At 38.8% G+C, this 15,808-nt stretch overlaps 1 protein-coding gene across 1 annotated transcript; it reads right to left on the bottom strand.

The window, feature by feature from the left end:
• Nucleotides 1-431: 431 nt before the first annotated feature.
• gabarapl2 (GABA(A) receptor-associated protein like 2) lies at nt 432-14,944 on the bottom strand. Its single transcript, XM_048592774.1, has 4 exons — nt 14,858-14,944; nt 3,750-3,805; nt 2,229-2,401; nt 432-855 (listed from the first exon to the last, which is right to left on the bottom strand). The coding sequence occupies exons 1-4, from the start codon at nt 14,886-14,888 to the stop codon at nt 765-767; spliced, it is 351 nt and encodes a 116-aa protein (XP_048448731.1). The 5' UTR covers nt 14,889-14,944; the 3' UTR covers nt 432-764.
• Between the last annotated feature and the right edge of the window lie 864 nt (nt 14,945-15,808).

The following is a 15,808-nucleotide window of genomic DNA, read 5'->3' as shown; positions in this document are numbered from 1 at the left end:
GGGTTTTCTTCCTAACAGCCATTGCTGCATGCATCCTGAATAAGGCTTTCTATTTCTGCAGAATAGAGTACTTGCTCTGTATCCACTGCAACACAAAATCTTATTGTTCAAACACTAAATTTAATATGGTTACAATCAAAGATAAGAAACTTCCATTCAATGAATCTGAACTGGATTTGAATCTGAATGAAGGAGCACTGTGCAATTTTCTATGGAATCCATTCTTCCTTCTTTTTAAAAAAAAAGAGTATCCTTATACTTGTAATTTATCACAACATTATTAAATAATCATTCCTGTGCAATTAAGATACAATGTAGGTTTTCTATTCCTTAATTATTGACACAGCAAGATATTTTGGATATCTAACATATTATTTAAAGTGTCAAAAATAGAGAAACATCTATTATTAAGACCACAAGAAAAAGACTGATAAATTTTGATACCTTTATTGTTGGTTAGGTTGTTCCAGCCACCTTATCATTCAATATTTACACAACTTTTCTTAAATACGGGTCTAAAACTAATTAAAAATATCAAACAGCAGGCATGTCACAATACTGAGCTGCAACAAAGAAAACTAATATTTATATAATTTAGTTTAAACATAATAAACTGAATATAGAGTGAAACAAATAACAAATGCATTCATAATGATTAATGTTCCGCACAAGATCATATTTCAAAAAGATATAGTTTATCTACAGTACAAGTAGGCTTTTCATTGGTGAGCATTAACTGTGGCTGTGAGCTAAAGCACAGACATTTAGAAGCCAAATGTGTTTTCTCCACTATAAGCCACATACAAAAATCCATCTTCATCTTTCTCCTTCTCATACAGTTGGCCCATGGTCAAACTATAAGAAACAACAAACATTGAGCATAATAATAATGTCCTTTTAAATCTTGATGTTTGAGAGAACTGCTAAAACATGGTCAATGAATTAAACCATATAGCTCCTTCAATATAAGGAAACATCCCATGGTGTATCACAAATAGACACAAGTAAAAGAAAAACAACATTGGTCCTCATGAGATTAGTCACAGTATTTGAAGTTTCTTTTAAAAGAGAAGTGAGGTTTACAGAGAAATTTTCAAGGTTCTGCCACCAAAGGTGTGGGTAAAGGAGGCAGATTGGGCCAAGAAGGTCAAAATAAGTGAACTGGAATATTTGGGAACCCTATGTTAGAAGGTCTGGAGTAAGTTATACTGATGGAATAGAGAAAATTCAAAGAGAATTGTATGGATGAACAGCACGATCAGGTAACTAGAAATCTGCAGATTAGTGAGAAAGGTTGAGAGTGCACATCTGCAAGTTTGTGTACGTGTGTCTGCATTGGGGTGGGGGCTGCTTATTCATGTATGAACTTTAATGTTGGTTTGACGCAAGGTATATAGATTGTACATCCTAGAAGTTATTTGATTTCATTAGCCTGTGGCTTCTTCAGTTTTTTTTAAAAAATAGGTAGGGTACAGACCATGCTCAACAAACTTACATTTTCAAAAAAGTTAAAGAGAAATGTCTACTATCAGATATGATTTTGTACTGGGCAGCACTTCTGGAATGCACTATTAGTTGCACGAACAGCAAACTTAAGAAGTCAAGCTTATAGAGTGGTTCATTGAACTTCCTGAGGAAATGATGGATGTGGGTACAACTGCAATGTTTAAAAAGCATTTGGGTAAGTACACGAATAGGAAAGGTCTGGAGGGATATGAACCAGGAGCAGGCAGGACGAGTTTAGTTTGGGATCACGTTCGGCATGGACTGGACATACCAAAGGATCTGTTTCCGTGCTGATTGACTCTAGGAATTCAGAAGGGGTAAATAAATGTAGAGGATACATAAATCAGTAAAAATTGAATACCAATTATTTTAAGTAGCTTAGGTGATGAATCTCAAATGAATTATGAAGATTATTTGGACTTCATACTGTTTATTAAATAGCAGTTACGTTCTATTAATTACATGGATAATCTTCACTAGAGACAGTGTTTAACTGCTACTGATGCAATAATAAAAATCACATTCACGACCGAATTAACTTAAATCAAAATCAGGGCATTTGCTTATACCAAGATTAATTCCCTTATATTCAATTTCTCACTTCAATGAAAGTTTGTTTTAATACATCATTTACTGTACAAGCTTTCCATTTGTATGAATAGTACAGATGTCTCTCTCAAAACTTGGCTAACAAGCTAATTGCAAGTCATTAAACCACTGACCTGGACTGAGGGACTGTTTTATCTACAAAAAGGAAGATGGCTTTCTCAGATGGCAGCTGGATCCGTTTCCGAATAATCCACATGAACTGTGCCACTGTGATATCAGAGGGCACCAGGTACTTTCTTTTGTCGATATCTACTATCTGTGAGCCAGATACCTTCTCCACTATCACCTATTAGAACAAAACTATTATAAATATATTTGATTTTTTGACATCAGGAATAGATTTTGAACAAAACTTGTATTTTGTAGTTTGCAGCTGTTTTAAATATGTGACGTATGCTATCATGTTCTGTGGCAAAGACACTATAAGGGACAGCAGTTATCCTACTTTTCAGCGCTTCTGTTCTTATGAAATGGGTACTTTTAGACATTTGGAGAAAATGCCTGTGAATATGCCTGCAACTAGCTCGAATAAAGCACTATAAAAGCAACTTGGGCCAAAAGAGGGGACTTTGAAATGCTAACCTGACCTCCCTCTTTCTACAGATGTTGCCTGAACCGTTGAGTAATGTCAGCACTTTTTATTTGCTGCAAACGTTGGGTAGGTACTTAATGATCCCCAAATTTACTCAGAGATATCTTCAATGCCTAAAATAAAACCTTGAGAACACAGAATTGTTTAACATCCATCTTTAATACAAAATTACTGAAACATCTTTATTGTAAATTGTCAAAACCATTTACACCTTCAAAAAGTTGTCATAATATAATCAAAAAGGTAAACTTAAGTTTACTTAATACAGTTCAGATATAGATAATAAGGAATGTAATAATTCTGCCAAAATCTATTCATATTCCAATTTCCTGTCAATAATAAACATAACAGATATTCTGTGTATATTTACATGTAAAAGCACTGCTCCATAGTTAGTGCATGGCAAAACAGATAATGTAACTAAATTTATAGGTTAAATAAAAAACATCTGCTTCAATCAGTTTTCTTAATAATCTAGGTCAATGAAGAACATTGCATTATTTCTTTTGTGGCATAACTATTTATAACATTGCTCTTCAGGGACTAAATTAATCCATACCTGGCACAATCTTCACCTGCATCCAAGCACATGGTAATATCCTGCTTAATGTAAATTCAACCCTCTGTTTAATTTGTACCAATGTATATCTGTTTTGTAATGTGTTAAGATTTTTAATAAGACTCAGTTGAAGAAATGAGAGTTTGAAGCATTAAATATACAAATAAGTGACTTCAGACAATACACAGAAATTCATTCAGCCCTTTCATTTGACTGTTCTTTTCAAATATTTTTTGGAATTCTTCTTTTTCAAACGTTCATCTGTTTTCCTGTGGAAGTTATCAATTCTTGGCACTATTTTGTGACTGTTTGAAGATTTGTCCATGATTTTATCAAGTATACAAGGCACCAAAAGGTCTTTTATCTTTGAATGTCATGTTAGAAAGAAATCTTGTAAGAAAATAAGTTTAAATAATTCCTCATTGTCAAAACAATGCAAAAATAATTATTAAAACCAATACATTTCACTGGAATCATACTCACTGGTACTCTGTCTGGATATTTAGCTCTGATCTTGGCAGATTCGACACACCTGTGCTCTGTAAAGTAAACATCAGTATGAATTGAAAAAAACTGTACACACTCATTTACCTCTTATTATACATTTCCTCTCACATATTTTCTTATGATCTCTTGATACTGCTCTCTTGCTGGGTTAAGATTCCATAAAGAGCAGTTGATCTCTGATATCTTGAATAAGAGACAATTATTCATGTGTGACCTTCAATGTGTTATCATTCTGTTGGTCATTTCCAAGTCAGGCCTTGTCCTCACATGACACCCATGTAACCTTCCAGCAAGTGTTGTTAATATTGATCAACTGGAAACCAGATCAGTATTTTTTTCCTCTAATCCAGGTGTGGTGTAATCATTCTTGCTGATACCCTAAATAAGTTAACAGAAAACAAGGTTCATACTGGAAGTTTCCTGTTCATGGGGCATTGATATACTGTATTTACCTTAGAATCGTCAGTGGAGGGCCTGGTTTCATTTGTCTACCAGTTGTCCTTGTTCACAGAGCTGAGAGGTGGAGAACACATGCTTAAACAATATACGCACATCAGAAAATGTTTTCATCACATTCCTCTTTCAGTAGCTCATTATGCGAGGATGGACAAATAAGAATACATTTTAGATAATGCACAATTTGCAATAGTTTTGTTTCTTTCAGGATGGACTTCAGATCAGAGAGGAACAGTTATTTTAATTTATTTTTGAAACCAATACACTATAAAAGGCAAATGTTGTTCATGCTGAATCTCACCAGTCCTTTGAATGAAAGAATGCATACTTGCAAATTGGTGTGTTGATATAGTGATTGTGATTTGTTCAAGCTGTTCCAATAAGTGACCTTTAAATTCATGGTAACCTGTTCCAAGTTGTCAACCATAGTCACTCATGTAGACTGATGTTTTTAAGTATCTAAGCACCAGAATTTATCTTAGTCTAACAAAGTACCTATATTGTAATTTATTGCCAAGACTATTTATTTTCCTTGACTGGAGGTTAGAAATACGGAAGTTAATTTCATGGCACAACCCGTTGGTTTGTTGAAACATGGTCCAAATTTTAAGCTCAGAAATGAGAGAATGGCACTTCCTCTTCACACTGCTAATATAGTTAACCTGAAAGTTTTCTTGGGTTTTTGTGTGAAGGCTTGCTTTAATCCAACACCCCATAGAGCAATGTCTTTGACAGGGCATCTCTGGTGTCTTTAATCTGGGAAGAAAGAATCCTTCGTAGAACAGACAGAGACCAAACCAGGAATTAAAAAGCAGTAGAAATGAGGTACAGAAAGCAAAGGAATTTGGAAAAGACAGATGGAATTAAGTAAAAAAAAAAGTTATTATTAGCAGATAATAACTTGTATTGTAAAGTTAACATTTTCAAAGCCAGAGAGGTTGTTTGGAATTAATTATCTCTGTTCAAAATTCACTTATTCCTGAATGCATTAGCTGTAAATTTTTCCTGAAGTTTTTAAAGTGAGGAACTAGTGGACAAATACCCCAAACCGATGCCTTGCTGAGTTTATTGGCAACCTGCACCGATCACTGACAGCAACTTCCAATCTCTGCATTTGACTGAATGTACAGGCAGTCCTGAATGGGATCAGTTCTCAAGTTGATCTGTAAGCAAGTTGGAACACAATGCAGGACAACGTAAAGCAGCTGTTCATAAGCACAGGAAATACTTGTATGTTGGGTGTATCAAATTATACACCCATATGGGATCGTGTTCATAAGTATGCACATTCATGAGTCAGATGTTCATAAATCTGGAATCCCCTGTATTTCCAAATCAGGATGAGAGATGCTTGGAAGGGGAACCATGGGATAGTTATTTTCCTTCATGCCTGCTACCCTTTCCTCATTATGTAGTAAAGGCTGCAAGTTTGCAAGGTGCAATTGAAGCAGGTTTATGTTACTCCTGTGTATTTTATGGTACATAGTACACATTGAAGCATCTCACTGTTGGTGATCAGTCAGGTTGCTTTACCAGGATTATGTTTAGATTCTAGTGTGTCAGCAGAGTTGTACAAGTGATGAGTATCCCATCGCATGTTGTGAAACTTGAAAGGGTTCAGAAAAGATTTACAAGGATGTTGCCAAGGTTGGAGAGTTTAAGCTAAAGGAAGAGGCTGAATAGGCTAGAGCTGTTTTTCCTGGAGCATCAAATGCTGAAGGGTCAGAGAGCCATACAGCATGGAAACAGGCCCTTTGGCCAAAACTGGTCCATGCTGCCCACTCAGCTAGTTCCAACTGCTTGCATTTGGTCCATATCCCTCTAAACCCTTCCCATTCATATACCTATCCAAATGTTTTTTAAATGTTGCTGTTGTACCTGCCTGAACCACTTTCTCTGGCAGCCCATTCCATAATATGCACCCCATTCTCTGCATGAAGAAGATGCCCCTCAAGTCCTTTTTGAATCTTCCCCCTCTCACTTTAAACCTATGCCTTCTAGTTTTCAATTCTCCATCTCTGGGAAAAAGACTATATGCATTCATCCTATCCATACCCCTCGTGATTTTATACACATCAATAAGGTCACCCCTCATTCTCCTACGTTCCAAGGAATAAAGTCCTATCCTGGCCAACCTCTCCCTATAACTCAGGCCTACTAGCCCTGGCAACATCCTCGTAAATCTTCTTCGCACACTTTTCAGTTTAACTATGTCTTTCCCATAACAGGGTGGCCAAAAACCATACACAATACTCCAAGTGCAGCCTCACCAACTTATACAACTGTAACAATGTTCCACCTCCTATACTCAATGCCTCGACCAATGAATGGCAACATGTCAAATGCCAAATTCACCACCCTGCCTACCTGTGATGCCACTTTCAACGAACTAGGTACTTGTACTCCTAGGTCCCTCTGTTCCACAACACTCCTCAAGCCCTTATCATTTACTGTCTAAGTCCTACCTTGGTTTGACTTTCCAAAGTACAACTTCCTCACACTTATCGATATTGAATTGCATTTGCAAATCCTCCACTGAAGGGTGCCCTTATAGATGTTTATAAAATCATGGATAGGGTAAACAGACAAGGTCTTTTCCCCTTGTTGGGGGAGTCCAAAACTAGATGGCATAGGTTCAAGGTGAGAGGGGAAAGATTTAAAAGGGACCTAAGGGGTGACAATTTCACCCAGAGGGTGGTCCATGTATGGAATGAGCTGCCAGAGGAAGTGGTGCAGGCTGATACAATGACAACATTTAAAAGGCATCTGGATGGGTGTATGAACAGGAAGGGTTTAAGAGGGACATGGGCCAAATACTGGCAAATGGGATTAGATTAATTTAGGATATCTAGTCGGCATGGACGAGTTAGACCGAATGGTCTGCTTCCATGCTGTACAGCTCTATGACTCTGCACAGATAGCATGTTCAGAGAGGTGGTCTCACTGCAAGTTAGGGACAACAGGTAAATAGGAAATGGTTAACTGTCAGACAGTTCAAGAGAAACAGGCAGATAGTCCTCAGCGGTCCTGGTCACTAACTAGCTTTCCATTCTGGACATTGGTAAGAGTGATGCATCTCTGATGAGTGCAACAACAGCCAAGCTGAAGGCACTACAGTGCTCAGAAAAGGAGAAAGAAATGTGAAAGGGCAGCACTGATTGGGTGCTTTAGTTAAGGGTACAGAATGGCTGTCAACATGATCCCAGAATGTGGTATTGTCAAACTAGTGTAGGGTCAGGGATGCCACAGAATGGCTGCAGGACATTCTAGGGGGAGGGGGCGGAAATCAGTGAAAAGTGAGAGGCTGTGCTCCATATTAGCACTAACAACATAAGCAGGCAGGAGGATGTGGTTCTGCAATTGGAATTTGGGAAACAAAGTAGAAAATTGGAAAACAAGAACTCTCAAACAGCGATCTTCAGTTACTCCCAGTGGTAGGTGCAAGAACAGAAATATAAAGATAAGGCAGATGAAAACATGGCTAGAAAGATGGTGCAGGAGGGAAGACTTTACAATCCTAGGAAATGAGGACAGGTTCTCAAGAGATGGTACCTATACTAGCCACATGGGTTACATCCAAATAGAGATAGGACTGAGATCCTTGCAGGGTGTTTTGCTGGTGCTATTGGGGAAGGTTTAAATTAATTCAGCAGCAGCGTGGGAACCGAGAATATTAGAAAGTACTACCAAGCTACACAAAATGCTGGGAAAGGCAGATAGCATTAAAATAGAGAATTGTACATTAATATGTGGAGTTGGAGTAAGGAAGAAAGTAATGAAATCTAAATTATGATTACACTGCGCATATATATGAATTGACAGAGTATAGTTTGGGGAGTTAGATGTACAGATTCCCCAGTGGGATTATCCTGTTGTTGAGATAATAGAGACTTGGTTTAAGGGAAAGCAGGGTTCTGAGGAAGGGTCACCGTACCCAAAATGTTAACTCTGTTTTCTCCTCCACAGATGCTGTCAGACCTGCTGAGCTTTTCCAGCAATTTTGTTTTTGTCATTGTTGTTGTTAAAGGAAAGCAGGTGTAGGTGCTAAAAATGCCTGCAAGCTGTCCAGAAAGGCAAAGGTTTTTTTTAAAAAATGTGATGGTTCTTTTGGTTAAGGAGAAAGCTGCAATACTGGAGAAAGAGGATGTTTCAGAGGGTTCAAAGATAGAATTAGTTTGCATACATCTAATAAGAAGAGTGCAATTACATTGTTTGGTGTGATCTATAGTCCATCAACTAATGAGAAGGATATAGAGGCACAAATCTGCAAGCAAATTACAGAGAGATGTAAACATCACAGTTATAATCAGATTCTTAATTAGTGGTAATGTAAGGGGCAGTGAGGGACAAGTGTTCCCAGATTGTGTTCAGGAGATTTCCTAAAACTATAAAAGTGTCCAGCCCACAATAAAGGAAGTATTGCTAGATTGAGGTTCATGGGAATGAGGTGGATCAATTAAGTGACAGTAGGAGGGTATTTAGGGGATAGCGATCATTGTATCGTAAGATTGACAGTGATGGTGAAAATAACATTGGTTGACCAGGGTAAGAATGATCAATTGATGGAGAGCCAATGTAAATGAGGCTAGAACAGAGCTGGGCAGGAAAGACATTAGGTGAACTATGAGCTGTCTTCAAAAAGGAAATGATTTGGGCACAGTCAAGGTATATTCCTTCAAAAGGGATTGTAGGACAAACAAATCCAGAATTTCGTGAATTATAAAAAGGTGATAGAAATGAACAAAAATTGTTTTTAAATGACAAGTGTCAGGTAGTAAATACAATGGAGGATCAAGCTGAATACAGGAGATTCAGAACGGAAGTGAAAAAGCAAAATTACAAAGCAAAAAGAGATTGGCATGGCTGAGGTGTTAAATTAGTACTTTGCTTCTGTCTTTACTTACAAGGCAGATGCTGACCAGAACATAGTGACAGAGGAAACTCAGTCACTAGAAGTGTTTAAAATGGAGAAGAAGGAGGTACAAGTAAGGTATCAATACCTGAAGTTGATTAGGCATTGGGACTGGATGAGATGCACCCATGGATATTGCAAGAGGTGACAGTAGAAATTACAAGGGAGCCAGCAATAATTTTTCGAACTTCCCTGAGTTTGGGATGGTGCTGGAGAATTGCAAACATTACACACATGTTCAAAAAAAAAAAAAAAAATGTTGTAAAGATTCATTTGTAATTGCTAGGCCTTTGTTTCAAGAACTTTCCTCACAACCAAGGTTAAACTATTTCCATGATAGAATTAATCCTCGTGAAAAAAAATGTGGGTTGATCAGAAAGAGTCATGGATTTATTAAAGGAAAATTGTGTTTAACTGAATTCCTGGAGTTTCTTCCATAAATGAACTTCCAAAAAACATTTGATACAGTGCAACACAACAGACTTAAGGGAAGTTATGGAAATAACATGGAATAAAAGGGACCAGAGCAACATTGTTCTGCAATTGCCCAAGGGACAAGAAACAGGTAATAATTAATAGGCATGTCTCAGCTGGAAGAAGATTTGAGGTTAAGTTCTTTAGGGGTCAGTATTAGGATGTTTGTAGATATGTAGTCTAGGTCTTAGTAAGAAGGGGATGATTTCAAAGTTTTTGGATAATATGGAACTTGAGAGAATTGTAAACCGTGAGAGCAGTGTAGAACTTCTAAAGGACATTGACACATTGGAGGAATGGGCAGATAGGTGGTGGATGAAGTTGAATGTAGAGAAGGAGATAAAATGCTTTGCTACAAAGAGCATGGAGAGACAGCATAAAATAAGTGTACTATTTTAAATGGTGTGCAGGAGCAGAGGAACTTGGGTGTAAGCTGTTAAACGTGGTAGGACAGGTGGGGAGAACTGTAAATAAAACATACAGAATTCTAAGCTTTGTTAATAGAGGAATGGAATATAGGAGGCAAGTGAAAATGAACTTGCATAAGCACAGATTAAACCACAGGTGGATCATCATATACAGTTTTGAGCACCACAATAGAGGAAAAATGTGAATGCGTTAGAAAGAGCGCAGAAGAAATTTATGACAAATGTTTCATAGAATGAGACACTTCATCTAGGAAAATGGAACAGAGAAGTTGGGACTGTTTTTCTTGTGGAGAAGGCGAGAGAATATTTGATGGAAGTTTTCAAATTTATGAGATGCCTGCATAGAGTTGATACGGAGAAACTGTTCCTGCATGTTAAAAGGTTTGAGAATGAAAAGGCAAAGATACAAATGTGAGGAGAAAAAAAACTCTTTTCATAAAGCAAGTATTTAGGATCTGGAATGCACTGCTTGGAAGCGTGATGCAGGCAGGATCAATTGAGGCATTCAAAAAGATTTTGTTTCTATTTAAATAATAATCCAATGTGCAGGGCTATTAGGAAAAGGCAGGTGGTTGGCACCAAGTTAAAATGATCAGTAAGTCAGTGCAGTCACAGTGGGCCAAATGGGCTCCTTTCACACCTGTGATTCTGTGAAAGGCAAACTCGAATTAAAGAGCAGCTCAGACAGATTCTAGCAAAGAGTAATCTTATATTAACAGAGTATTTACATTGGATTTTTTATATTAAATGATGCAATTCTCTGTGCATTGATGCAATGTATGGTTTAATTAGTTAATAAGTATTGAAGAGTCCAAATTTTGCAGAAGTAGTGGCTATCATCAGTGAACCACTGCTCAGGAATCCACAGGTTCGAGTAGCTGGTGGAGGGGAGGGCTACGGCCATGAGGATGACCAGAGTCAGATCTGGGTGGCAGAAGCAACACCCAGCCCAACTGTTTATTTTCCAGTGCTGTGGAGTCCATGGATCAAGTATATATTGGTTGTGGACAATTGCACCCCCTTTTCAGTTATTTGAAAAATCTTTTGTTGTGCTTTTAATTAAACTTCTATCCCACGCTCCTGATCTTTGGGCATCTGGTGAGGATGTGTATGGATAGGCTGATGGACCTCCTCATGGGTCTGCTCCTGGACAAATTGACTATTAACAGGTCCAGACAGCAGGCTGTGGACGGGGTTATTTCTGCTAACTATCTGCCCCTCTTCCATGGCTACATTCATGCTAAAGTGTCCTTGGAGAGGAAGCATGTGGTCTCCACCAATGCCGGTTGATGCCTTTAGAGAGAGGTGGGAACAGTGGATACAGTGCTTTATTTCCCCTCCAACTCCATTCTGATTTAGCCCCTGCTCGCTCTCCCTATCACCCCCTCACCTTTGATGGTTTACATTGCCCAAAATGGGTTTTGCATGTAAACATATAATTGGCAACACGGGTGTTTTACTGATGCTGGTTCATTGAAAAAAAAACAAAAAAAATATTGTGGCAATTTCATGGTGGAAAAAGCATTTCGTTGTGCGGATAGCATTTCTGGATATAAATATATGTATATTCCTCTGACAGACCATTGTGAAGTGTAATACTCCATGCTTATATGAACAGAGTATTTATATTGGAGTTTCTGTATTGAATTATGTAATTCCATGTGAGATTGATGCAAAGAACAGTATGCGTTTATTGAAGACTCAAAATTTTGGCAAATGACAACCACATTGAGGTGGTATTCTCACACTGTTTGGTGTTCAAACTATAGGTGCGAAACCAGCATTGAAGTTTATAAAGGTTTGATGTTTTGTCTTGATATATGGTTATCTAAAGAATCTAAATTGTGCCTCAAACCAACAAGAAACTTCAAATGCAGCATCTGTACATAAAATAACAACAGCACATGTCTTACATGCTCTGTCCACGTGCAGGTCCTTGATCCACCCTAACCCGCACATCTTTGGACTGTGGGAGGAAACCAGAGCACCCAAGGGAAACCCACACAGGCATGGGGGAGAATGTGCAAACTCCACTTAAGACACCCTCCTGCTTATGCTTCCTCCTGATGTTTCCTTGGAGCTTTTGACAGTGGTGGTTTGCTTTTGCCTTCAACTCTCATGGGCTGGATTATGCAGCAGACCCCAAGTAAACCTCAGTCAGAATGAGAATTAAAGCTACACATTGGAGTTATCTTGAATATCTAGGCAAATGACCTATGGCTTTCCTACAACAACCAACCTTCACATTCATCAAGTGCCTTGGGGTATTTAATTGTATCAAAGGCACTATATTAGAGTAGTATCAAATAAATTTAACATTGAGCTACATGAGGAGATATATGATGGTCAAAAACAGCTAGATTTTAAGGAGCAGTGGTAGAGCATTTAAATATTAGCGATGAGCAAGTGACTGAATTTGGGAGATGCACAACGCTTTCAGAAGGTCGTGGGAATTTGCAGAGAAAAAGAGGCAAAGCCATGGAGAGATAATGCACAGAAATCCCTTTCACTTTGTTTCTCATTTGAAATCCCAATATAGAGCTTGAATAAGTCAAATAATACGGAAAAATATATGACAAACCAGACTGATTATAATTCAGTCAACACAGGAAAGTGCAACAATAATAGTAACATCATGAATACATAGCATCAAATTGAATGAACTTAAAAAAATTGCAACAGGTTTTCCATAAATACATTACGATACATAAAAATACTGCTGTTACAATCATTAGCAGGCGTTTATATTTTTAGGGCTGCAGGAGGACGGGAATTTACTTTTCTAAAAAAAAGCATACTTGCCTTTTGTGGAAGGTATACGGAATATAAATATTTCTCATTTTTGGAGGCTAAGATATGAGTGTGAATTAAATAGTGTTTTGTGCTTAGTCTTCGTCACCAGGAGTTCAGACTCTAAATTTAATCTTCAATTATTACTCTCCAGTATACAAGGGGATGCAGCAGAGTAGTGGTGGTAGTGTCAGATTTTTTTTATTTATTCGTGGGAAATGGGCGTTGCTGGCTGACAGCATCTATTGCTCATCTGTAGCTGCCCTTGAGAAGGTGGTGGTGAGCAGGCTTCTTAAACCGCTGATGTTTGGGTGGCACAGTGCCAGGGACCGAAGTTTGATTCCACCCTTGGGCAAGTGTCTGTGTGGAGTTTGCAAGTTCTCCCCCATGTCTGTGTGGATTTTCCCCGGGTGCTCTGGTTTCCTCCCATTATCCAAAGATGTGCAGGTTAGGGTGGATTGGCCATGGGAAATTGCCTCAGTGTCCAGGGATGTGCAGATTAGGGTGGATTAACCACGGGAGATGCAGGGTTACAGGGAAAGGGTAGAGGGTTGGATGTGGGTGGGATTCTCTTCAGAGGGTCGGTGTGGACTCGATAGGCTGAATGGCCTGTTTCCACACTGTAGGGATTCTATTCTCTTGTATTATTCACCTGTAAGCCCACAATGCTGATTGGAAAGGATTTCAGGATTTTGACCCAGTGACACTGAAGGAATAGTGATATATTTCTAAGTCTGGATGGTGAGTGGCTTGGAGGGCAACTTGCAGGTGATTGTGTGCCCATGCATCTACTGCCCTTGTCTTTCTAGACGGAAGTGGTCATGGGTTTGAAAGGTGCTGTCTAAGGATGTTTGGTGAATTTGTGTAGTGCACCTTGCAGATAATACACACTGCTGCTACTGAGCAGTGTTTGGTGGAGGGAGTGGATGTTTGTGGATGTGGTGTCAATCAAGCAGGCTGCTTTATCCTGGATGGTATAAAGCTTGAGTGTTGTTGGAGCTGTATCTATCCAAGCAAGTGGGGAGTGTTCCATCACACTCCTGACTTATGTCAGGAGATGATGGACAGACTTTGGGGAGTCAGGAGGGGAGTTACTTGCTGCAGTATTCCTAGCTTTTTGACCTACTCTTGTAGCCACTATGCTTATGTGGCAGGTCTAGTTGAGTTTCTGATCAATAGTAATCCCAAGGATGTTTCTAGTGAAAGATTCAGTGATGTAACAGTATTGAATGTCAAAGGGTAGTGGTTCGTTTTTTTTAAAAATCAGAGATGGTCTTTGCCTGGCATGGATGTTACTTGCCACTTTTCAGTCCAAGCCTGGATATTGTCCAGATCTTGTTGCATTTGAACATGGACTGCTTCAGTATCTGAGAAGATGTGAATGGTACCAAACACTGTGCAATCATCAGCAAACACCCCCACTTCTGATCTTATGATGGAGGGAAGGTCATCAATGAAGCAGCTGAAGATGTTTGGGCCTAGGACACTACCCTGAGGAACTCCTGCAGAGGTGTCCTGGAACTGAGATGACTGACCTCCAACAACCATAACCATTTTCCTCTGTGCCAGGTATGACTCCAACCAGCAAAGAGTTTGGCCTCTGATACCCACTGATTCCAGATTTTCTAGAGCTCCTTGTTGCCACACTCAGTTAAAATGTGGCCTTGATGTCAAGAGCTGTCACTCTCACCTCACCTCTGGAATTCAGCTCTTTTGTCCATATTTGAACCAAGGCTGTAGTGAGGTCAGGATCAAGTAACCCCAGTGGAACCCAAACTGGGCATCACTGAGCAGGTGCTGCTTGATAGCACTATTGATGACCTTTCATTTACTTTACAAATGATTAGAGTGGACCGATTAGACAGTAACGGCCAGGAAATCTGCTGTCCTTACCCGGCCTGGCCTACATGTGACTCCAGACGCATGGCATTATGGTTGACTTCACTCCCCTTTGGGCAATTAGGGATGGCAATAAATGCTGGCTTTAGAAATGTTCACATTCCATGAATGAATAAAAGAATTACCTTGTATCTTTAACCTTGTACTGATTTTCATGTCATGTTTTTGTTCCTTCTGGAATGTAACTAATTATTCATGTGGCCTACAAGAAAACACCATTATATAGAGGTAACAATGGATGATTTATGTCCATAATTTGACTTATTCTCTTCTATTGCTGAAACAAGCCACTGATTTAGTTTCAGATTTCATTTGAAGGGGAAAAATCTAAATTCAGATATTGCAACTTAGATCTGCTCACTGATGAATAGTTACGGTACAAAGGATAAAGAGAAATGACAAATCATGCAGCACTCCCAGTCCCAGATGTGATAAGTCTGTATTTGCCATCTTCAATTTCATTGGATGACAGGAGAGAGCGAGTATGTAATGGTCAAATCATTGGGCTTATTATCCAGAGGCTCAGTTAAATGTCCTGAAGCATATGTTCACCACAGCAATTGGTCTCAGTAATCAGAGTGAAAACAGAAATGATTGTTGGGGAAGGAAATCTGCCATTCTTACTTTGTCTGGCTTGCATGTGACTCCAGACTCAGCAATATGGCTGATTCTTAACTCACTGAAATGGTCTAGCAAGCAAGGGCAATTGGGGATTCTTGGCTTTGCCACACCCTCACTAAATCTGTCTCCCTTCCAAATGAATATACTCAATAATGGAGCATCCAAAACATGCTGGGAAAACAATTCCAAAATTTCACAATCTCAGAGGTCAAGAAATTTCTTGTCTTAGTTCTGGATCATCTAGCCATTATTCTGAGACCATGAAACTCCAGAGATAACAAGTCCAATTTATTCAGCCTCTCATCATAAACAATCCCCTCATCCAGGAACCAATGTATTCAACCTTTACTGTATCCCCTCCGAGGCAAGTATAATTCTTCCTTGAATATGGATGCAGAAACTGCACACCGAGTACACCAAAAGTCCTTTAGAATTGTTGCAAGATTTCCTTATTT

This window comes from Rhincodon typus, unplaced genomic scaffold, assembly GCF_021869965.1.
Source record: "Rhincodon typus isolate 14 unplaced genomic scaffold, sRhiTyp1.1 hic_rhity00001777, whole genome shotgun sequence".
Lineage (NCBI taxonomy): Eukaryota > Metazoa > Chordata > Chondrichthyes > Orectolobiformes > Rhincodontidae > Rhincodon > Rhincodon typus.
The sequence above is the reverse complement of the archived record's forward strand: the minus strand, read 5'-3'. Positions and strand labels throughout refer to the sequence as shown.